The 17,182-nt window shown below is 47.9% G+C and overlaps 1 protein-coding gene across 1 annotated transcript in view; it reads right to left on the bottom strand.

The window, feature by feature from the left end:
• The window catches only part of Armc2 (armadillo repeat containing 2), a 109,847-nt gene that overhangs the window by 69,623 nt on the left and 23,042 nt on the right, over positions 1-17,182 (bottom strand). Inside the window, exon 5 of the mRNA XM_051164313.1 lies at positions 12,212-12,416. Coding sequence (XP_051020270.1) covers positions 12,212-12,416 — 205 coding nt within the window. The remainder of the gene's footprint in view (positions 1-12,211; positions 12,417-17,182) is intronic.

The following is a 17,182-nucleotide window of genomic DNA, read 5'->3' as shown; positions in this document are numbered from 1 at the left end:
GGCATGATGGCACAGCACTCGGGAGGCAGAGGCAGGCGGATCTCTGTGAGTTCGAGGCCAGGCTGGTCTACAGAGGGAGTTCAGGACAGCCAAGGCTCTTACACAGAGAAACCCTGTCTTGAAAGCAAACAAACAAACAAAACCAAAAAAAAAAAAATGTAACATGAGATCCTATGTTACCAAACTAATCCTAAACCCTCCCAACCCACCCCCTCCCCAAAGGACTCACAAACCCTGATCCACACTTCTAGCCAACTCTAATGGAACTCATAGGGACACACACACACACACACACACACACACACACACACACACACACACACACAGAAACACACCCACAGACACATAGAGACACACAGACACACACACACACATACAAAGAGACACACAAACAGACACACACACAGAGACACACACAGATACACAGAGACACAGACACATACACAGATACACAGAGATACAGACACACACACACACAGAAACACACCCACAGACACACAGAGAGACACACACAGACACATACACACACACACAGAGACACACGAACAGAGACACACACAGACACACACACAGATACACAGAGACACAGACACAGACAAACAGACACACACACAGATACACAGAGACACAGACACAGACAAACAGACACACACACAGATACACAGAGACACAGACACAGACAAACAGACACACACACAGATACACAGAGATACACACACACACACATACACACACACACACACACACACACACACACACCATGAGAGTTGAAGGAGGTAGAGTTAAAAGAGGGAAGGGATCAGCAGGAGAGGGAGGAGGACAAGAGAAGGCAATGGAGGTGAAATGACAAAAATACATCAGACACAGGTATGACAATTGTCATGGAACCCATTATCATCTGTAATTAATATATGCAAATAAAAACAGGGCTGGTGAGACGGCTCAAAGAGCAAAGGTACTCGCCTTGCAAGCCTGGTGACCTACAATTGATTCCCAGAATCCATGTAAAGGTGGAAGGAGAGAAACCAACTCCACAAAGTTGTCCTCTGGCCTCCACATGGGTACTATGGCACATGCACACACCCATCTGAATACATAAAATCTTAAAATTAAAAAAAAAACAAACTGCCAGGTGTAGTGGGGCACGTCTTTAATCCCAGCACTTGGGAGGCAGAGGAAGGTGGATCTCAGCGAGTTCAAGGCCAGCCTGGTCTACAAAGCCAGTGCAGGACAGCCAAGGCTACACAGTGAAACCCTGTCTCGAAAAACCAAGAAAAAAAAAGTTGTTAAAAAAAAAACAAAAAACCAAACCTTCATTGAGTGGAAAGCCAGGGAAGTTCCTATATTTTTCATTTCTAGACATAACTTGAAATTTCACGATCAAGAGTTTAACATATATGATGTGTGAATGTGTGCATGGGTACACTGGAGCATGTGTGTGTGTGCCCCCTAAACAAACACTGAAATCTATCGAGACAGTTTTCAGCTCGCGGGCCCTCCACCGCTCTCCTCGAGTCCTGGCCAGGGGTGAGGCTGGCTCTAGGACAGCTCATTTGTGCAGGCTCACTTCCAGAAAAGACAAGAGCGGGAAAGATACTCAGTCCGTATGTGGGCTTGCCAGGGTCACTCCCCCTGCCCCCAGGAAGAGACAGGCTTGGGACTCACTGCCACCATACATGGTCATCACGGTGGGGTGGGCCCTGGGTGTGGGGATGCTTCCCCCAGCCCGAGTTCAAATCCCAGCACACACGTAGCAGTTCACAACTGTCTGTAACTCCAAGATCTGACACTCCCACACCAACACACATAAACTGAAGTTAAATAAAATGCTTTAACAACAACAACGAAACAAAAAACCAATCCCAGGTCAACACTCACAGCCTTGTGACCCTGGGAAAGCTCCTTGGCTTTGGTTTCCCTCTCCAGCAACTGGGGCTATGCCTTGGCTTAGGATATCAGCCGGTACAGTGAGGGACTTAGCAAGTTGTCAATATTACTTTTGCTTTCCTTTGGGTCCATAAGCACCTAGAGGCACAATCAGAGATGGATATAGGCACAGACGATGTCTTCTCTGATGAAGGTAAAATCTACCTTAACAGAAAAGTCCAAAAGACCTGGAGGGGAGCTGAGGGAAATACCTGAGAGGGAGGAGCACCCCACAAGTGAACCTTAAAGGACTAGAAACTGAACTAGCAAGTGTCAAGTCTAGTCACAGAATGCGAGCAGCACGGGTGGAGAAAAATGGGGGCACAAGAGCCTGTTGCTTGAGGGGAGGCTAGCTTCCTCTGGCTCAGAACTAGCAAGGCAGCTTCAGAGAGAGAGGGTTCTGCTGGGAAGGCTGGGAACAGCTTTGGGACTTGCGAAGTAATAGCTAATAAGAAACTTACAGCAGCTGGGGGGGGGGGGTGGGGGGTGGCATTCGCCTTTAATCCCAGCACCTGAGAGGCAGAGGCAGGCTGATCTCTGTGAGTTCAAGGCCAGCCTGGTCTACAGAGGGAGTCCAGGAAAGGACGGCCAAGGCTACACAGAAAAACCCTGTCTTGAAAAACCATAAAAAGCCGGGCATGGTGGCACATGTCTTTAATCCCAGCACTCAGGAGGCAGAGACGGGTGGATCGCTGTGAGTTCGAGGCCAGCCTGGTCTACAAAGTGAGTCCAGCACAGCCAGGGCTACATAGAGAAACCCTGTCTGGGGGTGGGGGGAGGATTAAAAAAAAAGAGGAAAAAGAAAGAAAAGGAAAAACTTACAGCTTCTTACAGGATGGTGTGATGTGAGGTGTGGAGTTGGGGGAGGGGGCACGATGAGAGATAATGTTTCCAGGGTCACTGTGGGACCAGAAAAGATGTGCTATTCCATAAATGAAAAGTGACAGGACCTGGGGCTGATCTGAGGCATCTGAAGGACATTGAGTGGACCTGGAGAACCGGCACAGCAGGTCCCTACAGATGAAGCTGCGAGGTCGAGCGGGGGGCAGGGGGAGAGGGGGGCAGCTTATAGGGCCGAGCGAGTCTGGTTTTGACTTGTTGAGTTCCTGACGCTAAGTGTGGGGGTGAATTGACAAAGACGCGAAAATCTGAAAAGGTTCAAACAGCCCCACAGGACCAGAGTCCCCAGAAGAGTGGCTCAGAGCTGGAGACACCAGGCCACCAGGGAGTTTGTGTGCAGAGTCAGAGGCATCAAGCTGGAGGAAAGAAATGTACCGTCATGTTGTCACGTCATTGGCACATGCAGGGAAAGAGGATGCAGATGAAGGAAAGAGGTCTGGCCAAGGCAAGTGCTGCTGGCTAAAGTCCTGCAGGGTGAGCAGGAAGGATGGCCACCGAGAGCCCAGCTGCACTCGCTGGATCGCTCAGGAGGTGGAGACGGAAAGGTTTGTGAGCTCAAGGTGAGCTTCATTCACTGCCTCACAGAGAGGAAGAGGGGGTGGAAGGGAAAATCCCTCCTTCACTGAGGAGGATGAGCAGATGGCCCTGGGTGCTCCGCTGAACTTGCACTGCTGAGTAAATCCACATGAAACCCATTTTTATCTCCCCCCACCTAGAAACCTTCTAAATATGGGACGATGCTGCCCTTGTCTCTTTATGCTATCTCTTGTGGCTGACACCCCACCTCACAGCTGTGTGGTTGAGGGTAAATTTTTAACAAGTAGCCTTCCTCCTCTGTACAGAAGGGTGGTGCTCCCAGCGAGGTGCTCCCACCTTGAGGCTGCTGGAAGCTCGCTGGTATGCTCTCTATTCAGTCCAAAGGCCTTCAAATGCTTGCTCCCCGCAGGGTGTATGGCCCAATTGTTTACAGTCAGTCTGTTTACGTCCCTTTAAAAGGTCCCCAGCTCTGAGCTCACACTGTGGCCAGAGGAAGAGGAGATGTTTTCAAAGATGCAGCCTGATGCTCCAGCAGCAGTTTCCAGGGTCACATACCACCATCAGCCAAGTGCTTTTTCTTACGTGTGCAGCTAAGGCAGAGGTCCCCGTGCACTTCAGACCTTTGTGCGTTATTAATTCCAGCATCAAACTGGCAGCAATTTCCTGACTATCAGATGCATTTAGGTCCCAATCTAGTCATCCAGAAAAACCATTCTTCCCAGATTCCTGCTCCATTTATTAAACTGCGTTATTAAAATTTTCACAATGATTTTTTTGATGTGTCAATTTTTTTTTTAATCTGGAAATTAGCCACTGGACTCTTCTGTGAAATTCTTTTTAAAGGCAGAAAACCATCATTTCATTGGTTAGAACACCAATCTACAGATGGAAGTCTAATTCTCAAGGGCCTGGACAACAGTGGCATTTACTGGTCCATAGAGGCCCGTAGTGTGGGCTTCCAGTATGGTGTGACGAGGCCTTTGGCTGTTAGAGCCCCGTAGTGTGGGCTTCCAGTGGGCTTTGGCTGTTAGAGCCCCGTAGTGTGGGCTTCCGGTATGGTGTGACGAGGGCTTTGGCTGTTAGAGCCCCGTAGTGTGGGCTTCTGGTATGGTGTGACGAGGGCTTTGGCTGTTAGAGCCCCGTAGTGTGGGCTTCCGGTATGGTGTGACGAGGGCTTTGGCTGTTAGAGCTCTGTAGTGTGGCTTCCGGTATGGTGTGACGAGGCCTTTGGCTGTTAGAGGCCCGTAGTGTGGGCTTCCAGTATGGTGTGACGAGGGCTTTGGCTGTTAGAGCTCTGTAGTGTGGCTTCCGGTATGGTGTGATGAGGCCTTTGGCTGTCCGTCTCTGCAGTGCTCTTAGCTCTGCCCTGGCTGTAGGTCGAAATGCTAGTGAAATGAAATTTTTGGTTTTCCCAGGGCCTCTGCTGTGCAACTCCCATATTTCAGACATGGTAGCCTTCTGTCCCCTGTGATTGCCAAGAATCTTAACATTTCACTTGAAAGACTAGAACCAACCGTCGCAGGCAATGCTATGCAAGGGCTGACGGTACCCCTGCAGCCCATCCGTGGAAGGTGCAATCAATCATGCTGGCCACACCGACTCCTGGACCATAAATACCCCAAGGAAATAAAATCATAGCTCTTTAAAATATCTTAAAAATATAGATTTTGCTATAATTCAAGATGGTTCTAGTTATCATGATGACAGTTCTTCAATTAAGCATCAGCAAATGTTTTCTTAAAGGGCCAGCTAGTGTTTTATATTTTATAGTTAGCGGCCAAGTGACAAAGTCAAGGCTATCACATAGATGTCTCCAAAACTATTTAAAATACAATGATTTTTAAAATACTTAAACCATTTTTAGGTTGGGGACTATAAAAAATAACTTAGAGCATACAGACAACCAGATTTGGCTCCTTGGCTATAACTTGTTGATTTATTTCTTTAAGGCAATAAATAATATTGGTAATAATAACTAATTAGATTTGTAATTGAGAAAAATCCATTTAAGGAAAAGTTACATCTGTAGAAGGTGATTAGGAACTTTTAAAGAATGATTATAACAAAAGACAAATGTGCAAAATTTAAACAGATGTTTTCTTTGTCTTAAGAAAAAAGGCATTTTTTTTTTAAAATGGCCCCTATAGAGACTGAAGTCAGTCTTCACTTTGTCACTGCATACTCTTAGTCACAAATAGTCACCTCAGCTGCTGTAGAGTAACCCGGCCACAGACAATACACAAAACCATGAGTCTAGCTGGGCTCCAGCGAACCTCAGCCTTAAAAGCAAGAAATGGACTTTGATTTCGCCCTTGGTCTTTGACACTTTGCAGTCTTTGACACTTTGCAGTCTTGACACTTTGACGGTAACTTTGGAGTATCACCGTCAGGGGGTCCTGGTCCCTTCCTCTTCTGACTCAAACTCAGTGGGAGGTAGGGGCGTGGGGGGTTGGATCTGGGCCTGGGGTAGGTTCTGTGCTTTCATGTGTACCCAAGGCCACACTTGAGCAGCAAGCCCGGAAACACCTGAGCCACTTTTCACACCAGGACCTCTTAGCAAGCGGAAAGTGTCAGAGCGCTGCCACTACACGGTCATTCTGCCCCATGCCTGTCTTTCCTACAGGAAACACTTTCATCTGCGTGACCCTCCTTTCTTAAAAGAATAATGACTTCATATTTTTTTTTTGCAACATTTATTATTTTGAAAAGGCCAGGTAATAATTAAAAATACAATGAAGGTAATTAAAAAATAAAAGCCTCCCAAAGCCAGAAATAAACATCATGACTACATTGTAAATATTGTTCCAGCGGTGAGCAGGGAACAATCATATCACAGACGTTGCTGTAACGAAAGAGTCTGAGTCTCAAGCTTGCTTGAATTTAACAGAGAAAACGGAAATTGAGGCAGAACTGTAGGAACCGCAGAGCTCCAGATGAGTCTTCCCAAGAGATAATTAATTTCTAAAAGATCTCTCTAGAGTTAAGAAAAAAAAAAAAAAAAAAAAAGATAATGAAAAACATTAGGGTGCTGAAAGCATCATGGTGAAATGATTTCAGATTCGAGTTCATACCTCCTCCCACACGTGGGGTTCGGGTTTGCTGCTGCTGTTGTTGTTGTTGTTGTCTGTCTGTTTGTTTCTCAAGACAGGCTTTCTCTGTATAGCCCTGGCTGCCCTAGAACTCGAGCTGTAGGCCAGGCTGGCCTCACTCTCAGGAAGCCGCCTGCCTCTGGTGTTAAAGGCTGGTGCCGCCACTGTCAAGATTTCTGCTCTACAACTATCACATTCAGGTCTGTGCAGCCTTGATATTGAAAATAAAGTCAATGCTCACCATGGACACTTTACCAAAGCCTTTTCAACTTAAAGTTTTGAGTGCTGATTCATCGTTCTGTTGTCTAAGAATTTTCTAGAAAGTAAATGAGTAATACTTTCCTATGTTCGTTACTATCTGAAAGAGTCCGTCTGCCGCCTTTTCAGTGAAGGACAAATGACCTCAGATACGGTTCTTGGTCTCTTCCTGATGCTGAGTAATAGACCTAACTCCCCTCTCTTCTGGCATTGGCTAAAGCAGACCACCAATTAGCCTTTCTCTCCTTCCATGTGGCTTGCTTGCTAGGCCTGAGAGGCCACAGGAAACTTTTTTCACCCAACCAAGAATCACAGAGTGCACGCAGTGTGGGCAAGGCTGGAAATGCCTTCTTGTGAATTTTTCCATACCAGATTTTGTTGGGACACCAAGGGTCCATTTGAGCTTTTGGTTCCGGAGAGCTGTCATTTAGTACGTCTTAATTTTTCTCTTCTTTTGCTTATTTGCTCTGATTTTCCATGGGTTGTTGCAAACGTTGAGAAATGATGAGTGCCTGGTACTTTGTTCCAAGTAAGACCTAGGTAGGAAGGGACCTACAGGAGAGGGGGTTCCCTTTCTACCTCACTCCCAGTCCCGCCCCCATGCCCTCCCAGCTTTATTCTTTGCTGTTTCTTTCTTGTGTGATGTCTTCTGGCCTGGCCACCACAGCTCATACTTGCAGCTTCTTTTATCCTGATTTTTAAGTCTTTACGTGGCTTTCCTCTTTCTGTCCATATATTTCTTTCTTAGCACTATAGTTTTTTTTTTCCTTTTTAGTATTATAGTTTATTTTGTGGGTTTATAATTTCCAGTTGGCATTTCTGCAAGCCAAAGAGCTCTACCCCCGACCCCCCATCCCCTTTCCTAAAGAGATAATGATGGAGCCGGCTGGACTTCCCATGAGGCAGTGCAGAACACTTGAGACTCTTCGTGCCTTTCTTTTATGCAACCTGTCTTCCTCTGTCTTTGCTAGGTTCTTCCTGTAGCTAAGCTTGAGTCCCAGGAGGCTTCTTATCCTTATATCATTTGTCTTTACTTGTTGACGCCGAGAGGGACCCAAAGGCGGCGAGATAGGAAGCACTTAACAGTCGGCCCATTACTTTGTCGACCTAGGGAGGTGTGTGGCCCTGGTATGTGTAGAGCAACCACTGACACGCGCGCACGCACACACACACACACACACACACACACACACACACACACACACACAGCACGTCTTAAATGACAAGGCTGCCTCCTTCAACTCTAATTTAGTGAACCTCTTTCTCCCCCATGCCTCCCGTTCCCTCCCCCCTCCCCACACTGCTCACAGGCAATAAAGAGAACATGTCACCCTCAGATCAGTCCCACCCTCCAGTCACTTCTTGATCTCTGTCTTGAATGGAGTCTCCCATGGGTGCCTTTTCACTTCTCACTTCTCTCTGAGGCCTGCCCACATCCTTAGATCTCCTCTCCCCTACCACAAGCAGCTTGGTGAAGAAAGAGCCCCACTTCTAATGAACCTGTCTCAAAAGTCTGAGGTGTGCACCAACCCTCAGTCTTTTGTTTTCATCTAGATTTCAGAGAGTCTGGAAAGTTAAGCAGACTTTCAGACTGGAATGTTCCGTGTAAAATCTGAATCTGAGGTATATAATAAACTTCCCCCACCCCAGAGCCAAGAAAAGAAGGGGAAAGAATGCGCTGGCTGGGAGGACAGCCACCAGCAACAGCTGGGTCTAGGCTTGTTATAACCATCATCGAATTTGGTTGCTACCTCCATCCTTGGCTCTGTTTGCTGATGTAGGACGTCCCTCTCCAGAGGGTCACCTTAAGCTGTGACAGTGCATCTCTTTCCCAGCTTGAGAGCCTGGAGAAAGACCACCCTCCCCAAAAGCCTTGGTGCAGCCCAGGGTCCCCACAGCCCGGCTCACTTAGAGAGACTGTGTGCTTATTTCATCAACCACCATAACTAGACATTGGAGAGCTCGGCTGGCAGGCCCTGGGAAGGCAGGCCTGAGAGGAATGGCCAGCATCCACCCAAACAAAGCCTGAACACTTACTACATACAAAGTAAGCAGGCTGGTTCCCTGTAGGGAAGCTAAGGTCCAAGGTTCAGGGTTGGAGCCACTGTTCTCTTCCTGTGTCATTGACATTTATTTTATTTATTTATTTTATTTATTTAAATCTTTGCTGCTTTTGCTTTTGTTGTTGTGTGCTTTTCCATTTTTTAACCAGGAGTCCCTTCCTCCCTTTCTTCTTTCCTTCCTTCTTTGCTTCCCCCTTTCTCTATTTTTTGAGGTAGGGTTTTATATAGCAGTGGATGGCCTCCAACTTGACATACAAGAGAGACTGGCCTTGATCCTGCCCCTGCCCCCCTTCCCCCACCCCCCCCCCCACCTGCTTCCATTGCCATAAGGTCAGTTTATGTTCCCACCGAGGCTCTTAGTTTTAATTGCAACCATACTAAAGGCCGTTGTCATCTTACAGGCACGGCTTTCAAGCCTTGGCGACCACTCCACAACCTACGACAGAGGCTCAAAGGAGAAGGGAGAAGAACCTATGAAACAGAGCCCGTGGGAATGTCGTGTAGCCTGCCAAGGACACACAACTAAACCAAGTGACAGACAGACTCTGCAGTCTGAGTCCAGAGAGCCTGCCTCCCAGTGGACAGTCTGCACCATTCACAGTGATCCACTGCCCAGGAAGATGACACTGATGATGACAACCGCCCTCTCCAGTCCTCATTTCCCAACCATGACAACTTGAGGAGCACTCACCAGGCCTTACACATTTACATAAAGGGGTTTGGATGAACGGATAGGTGGGTGGGTGGACGGGTAGGTGGAGACAGGCACACATACTTTTACAGGATGCCAGCTCTACTGTTTTCAGTCCATGTGGTAATAGGGTAAGAGGTGATGGCGTGTGGGTAAGGGGCAGGCCTCCTCAACCTCCAGGGAATTCCTAATGGGCACGTGGAGGATGGAATAGCTATCACGCAGTGAAGATGGCGGCTCCCTGAACACGTGGGAGCCGCTTCTCTTTCAGGGTTTCCACCGTCTCATTTCCGAGATTACCTTTCTTAGCAAGCATTTTCCCCTAATAAGCATCAAGTTAAAATCTAGGACACCTCTGAATGTCCGGATTACTCATATTTTAGATTAAAGGTACGTGAATCAATGCAGTTTACTGAAACAGACTATTCTTTCCTCTCCTGAGTCAGAGAAACCTAGGGGACCCCACCCGGGGAGCAAGGGAGAATCTTCCTTTGGTCTGTCCCATCCATCAGCTCCCTGCCTCCTCCCCAGCCCACACCCTCCTCCACCCCTGGTGTACCACCATCTCCTGCCAGCCCACCTCACTGACAAGAACCGTCACTCTTGTACTTTACAGAGTCGGGATTAGAATAAAAACTGAACCAAACCAAACTTTGCTAATTGCTGGGAGGGTGCTCCCAGCAAACGTGGGAATACTCTGCTGCTTAGAGACGTCCATTTCTTGGAATTACAGTCACTTAAATATTTACAAGAAACAGTTATTGAGTGTCCCCGACTGATTTCACAAATGAAACTAATGAGAGAATTGCTAAGAGTTTCCATTTTCTCCTTTGTTTTAATCCCACCACATAAACTTTTCTGTTGGCAGGTCTTCAGAAAATTCCACCCCAGTGCTGCAAGGAGGCAGAGCCCCATTCAGAGCACAGCGATATTATTGCTAGAGAAAACTCCAACCATCCCAGGAGACAAAGGGAAAAGAACTAAAGACGCTGCCAAAGGAGACAGGAGGGAGCGCCTGTCCAGCCCCTAATGGGTTTGTCCTTTGCTGTTTGTGGGATTAAGTATGTCACTGAAATGCTCTCCCTCCCCCCAGCTGTCCCAGAAAGAGAGGGGCATAATGAAGCCTGGGGTGTCCAACTGTTTCACAACATCTGAAGTTTCACGGAAATAAACAAACAAATGAATTCCCTCTTGTCTGTTTGTATCTAGTCAATTTGCATTACTGTAAGGATGGGTGCACCGGGATAAATGCTCTCCTTTCATGTGGGGCACAAGCCCGCGCCTCCGCACTGCCCCCCTCGCTGCCTTTCATGCTGTGGTGACTAGCTCCCTAGCTGAATCTCACTCACCAACAGGAAAAGAGCTGCCTGTAAGGGCCTGTTTGATGTCTTGTGTTCCAACTCCCAGAGTCCTAATTTGAAGTTGTTCTTTTCCCCTTAAGGAGCTATGTTATCTTTCCCTAAATTTGAAAAATGTTCTGAACGCAAAGCAACACCACAAGGAATCCTAGGTTGCCTAATATAAATGCCCCGTGTGACACTTTTTAGACTGCGTCAGCAGACGAGGTCAGTTCAGATAAGCCAACAAGCTGCCGGTGGCTACTCCAGGGGTGGGGGTGCGGCAGAGTTAGGGTTCAGTGGTCCCTGTGGAAGAGCCAACGTCAGATCCAAAATCTGAAGTGAGAACAACAAGGACTTGGGTCCTAACATGGCCTGTGGAATTTAATCCTGTTAAACAAATTTGAACTGGGCAGCTGTCCATGATGACCCAATGGAAAGTTCTAGAAAGAAAGAGATTTTTAACTGAGTGACCTGCCTGTCTTAGCATTAGGACTGGAGAATGCGGCCTATTCTCTCTACTCTAGCTGATTCTCTGATCTCTAGATGAAAGGTTTTAGCCAAGTGCCAGGGTAAGAGTGAACACGGCCCACACACAACACGCTGTTTCCCCCATAAACGCTCAGTGTGGTTGTTAAAAAGTGCTTCTGGGAAGCTTATATAAGAAAAATGATGTGTAAAATAAAATAATCCCCAACCATTCATGTATGGGGGCAAGCCAACCCCATGGGATTGTCACGTTTTAGCTACTAGTTAGCACAATAAATATTTAGACCAAATTTTCACCTGAGAATAACACAAGAGTCCACTCTTGTGGCGTATACAGCAGGGGACTAAAGCAGGAAGAGGTCATGGGAGACTCCAGGCCCAACAAGAGTTCCAAATAACACACAAGGGGAAGGCTCACTCATCAGTCAAGGCCTAGCTGAAACCATCCAGCCTCACCTTTAGCTGGCACCCCTGTGGTGCATCACTTTGGCTGTCATACATGGCAGGGTTACCAGGGATGAAACAGGGAATAATAGAAAACCAACCTTACTCAACCAGGAGGGAGAAAAAAAGGCTCTCTTATTATGCAATAACTTAAAAACATGCTTATTTGGGGCTGGGAGATGGCTCAGTGGTTAAGGGCACTGACTGTTCTTCCAAAGGACCGGGGTTCAATTCCCAGCAACCACATGGTGGCTCACAACCATCTATAATGAAAGCATCTGCTGCCCTTTTCTGTAAAGCACTCATATGCAATAAATAAAGCAAATAAATCTTTAAAAAGAAAAAAATTAAATATATATATTTTAACATGCTTATTTAAGAGGGAGAAAGCAAATCCATTTTCTACATAGACAGAGAACCGGTCGGTGAGTGACAATCATTACCATGACCCAAAAACCCACAACAGAGAATACTGACCCTCCGCTTCGGAGATGAGATGGCGGGGATATTGCCTTGAACCCTTCTTGATCTTCGGTTTCTCGGAAGCCTTGGTCATAGATAAGCTGGAGAGTGTGACTCTTTAAACGGCCCCTGGCATTTGATGGTGTTAAATAGCTCTCATTTACTCCTGCTGTAGAATTCCCCACGGTAACAGTTTCTTCGGACTCCTCCACGGTCTTTGCTGAAACAGCAAGGAAATGTTTTCTCAGCACCTTTCTCACTTGTAACGTTTTGCTCGCAGTCTATAGCTTTATATGAAAGTTGCCCTTGCCTGGATTCAAGACTGGAGTTTTTATGGCCAAAGCTAATAAATAAAACTCTACTACAATTTCAGGCTTGGCTCCATCATTTCTGTGAATAAAAAATGAGTAGGATATTAACTATTGGCTTGGAGTCTACCTGAAGGAAAACACAGGACTTAAGTTTATAAACTACCTATCCTGATTAAGTACTCCTGGGCCCTGTAATAATAATTCTTCCTAAACATGATGTTAGTATTTTTCCATTTAAAAATGATTTCTGACTAAACATGATGGCAAACACCTGTAATTCCAGCCAATTGGGAAGTAGATGAAGAAGGCTAATGAATTCAGGGTTAGTCTTTACCACACAGAAAGTTCTAGGCCAGTCTGGTATACAAGAGATGTAATGTAAAAAATAATAATATAATTTATAGAGTGTCAAACACAAGTGGTACATCAGTGACAAAAAAGATTTCTTTATTCACAGGCCTCTTAACAATTTTGTTGTTGTTCTTTTCTGAGACAGGGTTTCTCTGTGTAGCCTTGGCTGCCCTGGACTCCCTTTGTAGACCAGGCTGGCCTTGAACGCACTGAGATCCGCCTGCCTCTGCCTCCCTGAGTGTCGGGATTACAGGTGTGCACCATCACACCTGGCTACAAAGGTGTTTATTTATAAGTCGTATACAGTAACAATTAAAGTGCACAGTGTAATTTAGTAAGTGCAAACAAAAATCCGTAGAAGAAAAGTAGAAAGGAGTGAAGAGGATTGCGAGAGACACAGAAGGCAGTTTTTAATAGGAGTGGACGGTGCTAGGGAAGGAAGGTGGACACTGCAGCTATGAGAAGACCAAAGTGTTTGGAGCAGGGTGACCAATTGGTGCAGGGGCTCTGAGGCAGGAGTGTGCCTAGGGTGTGGGAGGAAAAGCTAGGGAGACGTTCTAGAGGAGGAGGGCTGCTGGCCCCCGGGTCTCAGGGCAGTAACAATGTGGCCCATGAAAAAGACCTGGCCAAAAAGCAGCAGACTGGCTCTAGGATCCCAGCCCACTTCTGAGATGGAGCGCAGGCCGAGTTTAGTCGTACAGACTCTTATATTGAAAATACACCACCGGGGTAGCTCGCCATCCATCTGCTGCTAGCCTAGTGTGCCTCAAAAGGGAAGATAGGACAAACCTCCCCAGTGGAGGTAGAGGTTGAGTTGAAATGGGCTTCTTCTTAGAAACAAAAGCTAATGGCAAGGAAGTCTCTTCCTACCTGCTGGTCCCAACCCCCTGCTTCCAAAAAAACCATTGTTTGCTGTTGGAAGGAGCCTCCAGCACTTGGAGGCGGAGGCAGAGGCAGGAGGCTCTCCGAGTTGGAGGCCAGCCTGGTCTCCAGAGGGAGTTTCCAGGACAGCCAGGGCTACACAGAGAAACCCTGTCTCAAAACAAGAACCGTGCCCTGCCAATCTCCCCCCCTCCCCCCAAAAAACCAGAAAAGATCGGTGGAAATGAGAAAATTTAGAACAGAAAGGTGATGTTAAGGGACCCAAGGGCATCAAAGCAGGAACGGAGCCTCCAGATCAGCCCGCATAGTAGCCTGGCCGGGGCTTTTGGTTCCGTGTGTTTTGTGTGTTTGGGTAAGGGCATGTTAAGTCCCATGTGACTTGAGTTGAAGGGCACCCACCCGAGTATCAGCTCTGAATTTGTGTACATATCATACTCCAGGCTCGCACTTTCTCCAGCTGTCTCCACATCTGGGGCACGCCATACGGATTAATTGGTGGGACCTAGTACGGCGACTTGGGTGGTGGTGGAGCTCTCAGAACTTGGGGTCACTGTCTTTGTTACCGGAACCCAAGAACCCTTACCATGGCCTGTGCCTGCACATCTCATTTACGAAGCACATACTGTTTTAGGTTATAGGGTCATCTTGGTCTCTCACTCTGGTTTTAGCATCTCCTTTATGCACTCGTTCCATGCACGCTAATGAGAAACACTGCCTGCCACATGCTGTTCTATACACGAGTGAATCTCTGGGCTTCCAGAAGGGGACACACCAACGTCATAGACAGAGGAGCTGTCCTCTATCCTCGCAATGCACTGAGCCTGTCGCTACTGCCACAGAGGAGAGCTGAGCTGACCCTCTGACTCCAGATGAAACAGCTGTCTCAAGCATCTTTTGCGCAGCTACAGACCACAAGCAACGCGGGGGAACCGTGTCCTAAAGGGCAGGTGGATGCCTTGCCCCCTGTAACATTCTGCTGTTGTCGCCTTGAAATTGTTTTTAAACAAAGTTCTCCAATATTTGAAGCCAGCAAATACAGTACATCCTGCTTGAGGCTTCCTGGGGGTGCACTGTTGGGGTCTGAATGGGAAATGTAAAGCCCAGGTTCCTGAGTCTGAACACTTAGTTCTCAGCTGGTGGTACTACTGTCTTGGGAGGTTGCAGAACTTGCGGTGGGCGGGGCCTCGTGGTGGGCGGGGCCTCTCGGACAGACAGGCTTCCAGGACTTTCTTCCTGACTCCTTTCTGCTGAGGTGTACAAGGAACCTCAAGCTCCAGCCACCACACCTTCCCTGGGTCTTATGTCCTTTCAAACGCATGAGCCAGAGTAAAAACTTCCTCCCCTCTGGTGTCAGCTGTGGGGTACTTTGCCACGGAAAAGTTGCCACTGGGACGCAGGAGGCGGGAAGGTGAGACAGAGTCCTGGGATATTATCAGGCCTGGGGCTAGGTCATGACAGCTATGCTTGCAAAGAAATTGGGAACTCCACCCCCTTGGGCAGAAGCCAGGAAATCTGTTGTGCTTCGTGTTTTATCATAACCGGCGAAACAAAGATGGCCTTTTATAGTTTTGAGCGGCCGGGGTGGGCGGGGGGGGGGGGGTGGAGGGAAGCAAGTGACCGATGGTACAGTAGGACAAACGAAAGCACATGAAGTTCGAATTTCAGCGGCCATCAATCAGGCATGGCTACTTCCACACCGTAACAGCAGAGTTGAACATAGCAGACAGAGATGGAGTGGACCTCAGGGCCTGAAATACTTACTGTTCAGATCTTACCAAAAACAAAAGGGGGGGGGGTGGTTTCTGTCTTTTAAGACAGACTGGTATTTGCCCTGCTGGGTTCCTGAGGGATTCTACAGCCAGGCCAATTAGAGCGAGGTGAGCTGAGTGAATGCTGCCGAGCAGCTCTCTCTCTGTTCAGAATGGCATTCTTGCCCCTGTGATATGATCCCGAGGACAGGCCTCCGAGGGCCAGGAATGAGCAGGGCCTCCCTGACTTGCCTGAACTCTGGACCAACGTCCACGGCGCAGAACATTTTTGCCAGCATTATCCTCTGGACTTTTCTGGTCATCATTCTCAGAGGCACAGAGGTCCTTGAAAGGTTTTTTGAACCAAGGGGGTGATGTTATCTGATGGATCCCCCCCCCCCCCCATGGACCTCTTACTATTTTATGGGACCTGGAATAGGGATGTTTCTCAGGGTCCTCTGATTTAAAGGGACAGGGCAGCATGTCTGCTCACAGCACCAGTGGCAGGGAGCCTGGCATCACTAGACTCACCTGACAGTTCTCAAGGTCTTATGGGAAAACCTTTGCAAGTCCCTGAAGGGCTTGAGGACAAATCTAAAGGGAGCAAGGCGGGGATGGGGCAAGATGTAAAGGGCTTTGGGAGTGGCAGGCAGGAAAGGAGAGCACAGACTCATCCATCTTTAGGAAGCTTCAGAGGGCTTCGTGATGGAAAGTGTGACAGGGCCTGGAATATAGTGGCGTCTGCCCTGAGGCCTCTGGTTTGTATAACTGGGGAGGTATCAGTTTAAGTTCAAACCTGCCTTCAACACATGGGAACTGGCTGAGCCTGGGCGGATGACCACACAGCCTCTGCCCCTTTCTTATACTCACCCAAGAACTCTAAGTCTGCCACCCCACTCGAGCCCCGCCCACCCATGGGTGTCAGCTACAAATGACTTCACGCCCAGGGAGCGCCACACCCTAGGTCTCCAGGCTAGCGTGGCTTTGGTGCCTCAGTGAGCCAGCAAAGCACCTTTTCTATAATACAACAGAGAGTGCAGCACCCACACACACGGCAAGGATTCCAGGGTGGGGCAGCTCCAGTGTTTTCCTTAAATTGCTGTGCGCTTTTAAAACTGGCAATGGCTTCCTACTGTCATTGTTTCCCCGAGAGCAGACACAGAAGTCAGAGATATGGGCCCCTGCCAAACAGAGTGGGTAAAGAGCTAGAGCAAAGACCCACCTCAGTGCAATAGGGGGCACTGGTCTCCAGCCAGGGACTGGAGGTGCTGTGGCCTCTGAGCCGGGGCCAGGATGTACAGCAAGGAGGGGCAGACACTGAGGACAAGGACAGTGGGGAAGGCTCCTCTCCTTGGTCACCTTCACAGCCACAGGAACAAGTGGACAAACAGTGCAGTCTCAATGAGCCCAGGTATCTGCAAGTTCATTTGTAAGTGGCCTTGAACTCCGTGGCTCTTCTCATCTCGGCAAGCAACTTCCCTTTGCAGTTTCAAATCGCTTCTGACCTGACATCAGAGCCAAGAGGTGGACTGATGGAAAGATTCCTCCAGGAAGACTGTGTTTTGGGGACCACTTCTATACTTTAGACTTAAGTCCCCCAGCCGATGCTCTCGTGTAGCTGTAACTGAGATCTGCTCTTCAACTAAAGCCAGAAGCCATGCTGTCATTGCGGTGACTATTGTCCTGACCGTGTC

The sequence above is a fragment of the Acomys russatus genome, chromosome 21, assembly GCF_903995435.1.
Source record: "Acomys russatus chromosome 21, mAcoRus1.1, whole genome shotgun sequence".
Lineage (NCBI taxonomy): Eukaryota > Metazoa > Chordata > Mammalia > Rodentia > Muridae > Acomys > Acomys russatus.
This window is presented reverse-complemented; position numbering and strand designations above follow the sequence as displayed.